The sequence below is a fragment of the Pygoscelis adeliae genome, unplaced genomic scaffold (assembly GCF_000699105.1).
Source record: "Pygoscelis adeliae isolate BGI_AS28 unplaced genomic scaffold, ASM69910v1 Scaffold197, whole genome shotgun sequence".
NCBI classification, from domain to species: domain Eukaryota; kingdom Metazoa; phylum Chordata; class Aves; order Sphenisciformes; family Spheniscidae; genus Pygoscelis; species Pygoscelis adeliae.
Window position 1 is genome coordinate 69,018 of NW_008825105.1, and position 1,928 is coordinate 70,945.

The window sequence follows — 1,928 nt, forward strand, 5'->3', positions numbered from 1 at the left end:
ACCCCGCCCGCCCCGCCTCGACCGGTGTGTTGGGGGCCCGCCGGCCGCTTTGGCTGAGGCTGTTTTCCGTCGGGACACCGTGCTGCCGGGGGAAACGAGCGCGGTCCTCAGTAACGACAGCGCAGCCGCGTTGTTCCGCGTTAGGAGCAGCCGCATCTTTAACTCCCGTCTGCGTATTTCTCTCAGTTCCCCTTCCTTCTGCGTTTGACAGGTGATACGCTCATAGTTGAAGAGGATACGTCCAAACCCAAGACGGAGTTGCCTGTAGTTGCGAAAAGAACGATGTCCGGCTCGGTCAGGGAAGCCGTGCCTGTGCTTGCCAGGAGGGTTGTTCCGGCAGATAACTCCTGCCTCTTCACCAGCGTGTACTACGTGGTGGAGGGAGGCGTTTATGACCCGGGCTGCGCTCCAGAGATGCGCAGCCTTATAGCCCAGATAGTAGCAAGTGATCCTGAATCCTACTGTGAGGCAGTTCTAGGGAAGACTAACAGGGAGTATTGTGACTGGATCAGAAGGGAAGAGACTTGGGGAGGAGCCATCGAAGTGTCCATTCTATCCAAATTCTACCAGTGCGAAATCTGCGTGGTGGACACGCAGACAGTCAGAATCGACCGTTTTGGGGAAGACGCCGGCTACAGTAAGCGGGTCCTTTTAATTTACGATGGGATTCATTACGATCCGCTCGAGCGCAAAATCCCCGACTCGGACATTCCTCCCCAGACCATTTTCTCCACAACTGATGATATTGTTCTCGCGCAAGCATTGGAGTTGGCAGACGAAGCCAGACGGAAGAGGCAGTTTACCGATGTGAACCGCTTTACGCTGAGGTGCATGGTGTGCCAGAAGGGACTCACTGGACAAGTGGAAGCCAGAGAACACGCCAAGGAGACCGGACACACCAACTTCGGAGAAGTGTGACATCTACATGAGGATGGTTACATCGACTACCTCACCGATCCAGAATAAAATTCTGGATTTCCAGATAAGCTGTATGTAATCATAAAATTCCGTTCACAAAGCTTGAAAAGCATATTAACTTAATGACGGCCAAGACGCACAGGTTTGCTACGGTTAGTGACTTTTCCAGTGGATTTGAAGTAGGTATCTTCTCGCATGCTGATTTATAGTACTTTGGCAGGTGGTATACACTGGCAGCTAAAACTTGATTTCTCAAATAATCTTCTCTTTGTGTATGTGACCTGAGCAGGCACACAAAATCAGGCTTGTTCAACACTAGCGTAAAATCTAGCCCCTAAGTTGCTGAACTAATCTCTCTCTATTATGTTTTCAGGGTAATTAAATTAATGTAAGGGTTTGGGAGACACACGTATCAGCATTACTTACACAGAATTAGACTCGGCACGTACAAGCAGTTCTTGCAGGGGAAACTGCTCATTTGGTGCACAATTTTTAAAGCTGCCCTAAACTATGTTACCATCAGAAGTAGACTGTATTGTTTGTGTGAAGTCATGGCTTTAGAGAAAGAAATGGCCTCTAAGCTTTAAGATAGCCTTCTTTAAATTAATGAGTAGATGGTTAAGTGTTGAATAAACTTACTAATCCTCCGTAGGTAGTTTTTAGTTGCTTGAAAAATAAGTATCAACCCCCCGGTGTTTACACTGCATCAGAACGTAGGCATGTTTCTGGAAATACTTTGGATTCTTCTTCATAATAGTATCTGAAATTCTGGCAAGACGGAAGTAGAGCAGTTAGGGAAGTGACTTAATTTGCATCTGTTGAATACATTTAAGCTGACTTTACTTGGGTATGGCCAATCTCGTGGCCACAGTGTTACTGAGCTGTACCAGATTCCAAATACTGTAAATCAGCACTTTAAGGTATAGTTCTCACTCTTTGCCGATAAAAAGTTTTGCCCTTTTTAGAAGGACAGAGTGCTAACCCAGAAGGGAGGCTAGAAGTTTCTTCAT

The 1,928-nt window shown here is 47.0% G+C and overlaps 1 protein-coding gene across 1 annotated transcript in view; it reads left to right on the forward strand.

Annotated features, from left to right (window-relative positions):
• YOD1 (YOD1 deubiquitinase) overlaps positions 1 to 1,928 on the forward strand; it is a 3,726-nt gene extending 1,798 nt beyond the window's left edge. Inside the window, exon 2 of the mRNA XM_009327422.1 lies at positions 187 to 1,928. Coding sequence (XP_009325697.1) covers positions 187 to 918 — 732 coding nt within the window. The 3' untranslated portion in view covers positions 919 to 1,928. The remainder of the gene's footprint in view (positions 1 to 186) is intronic.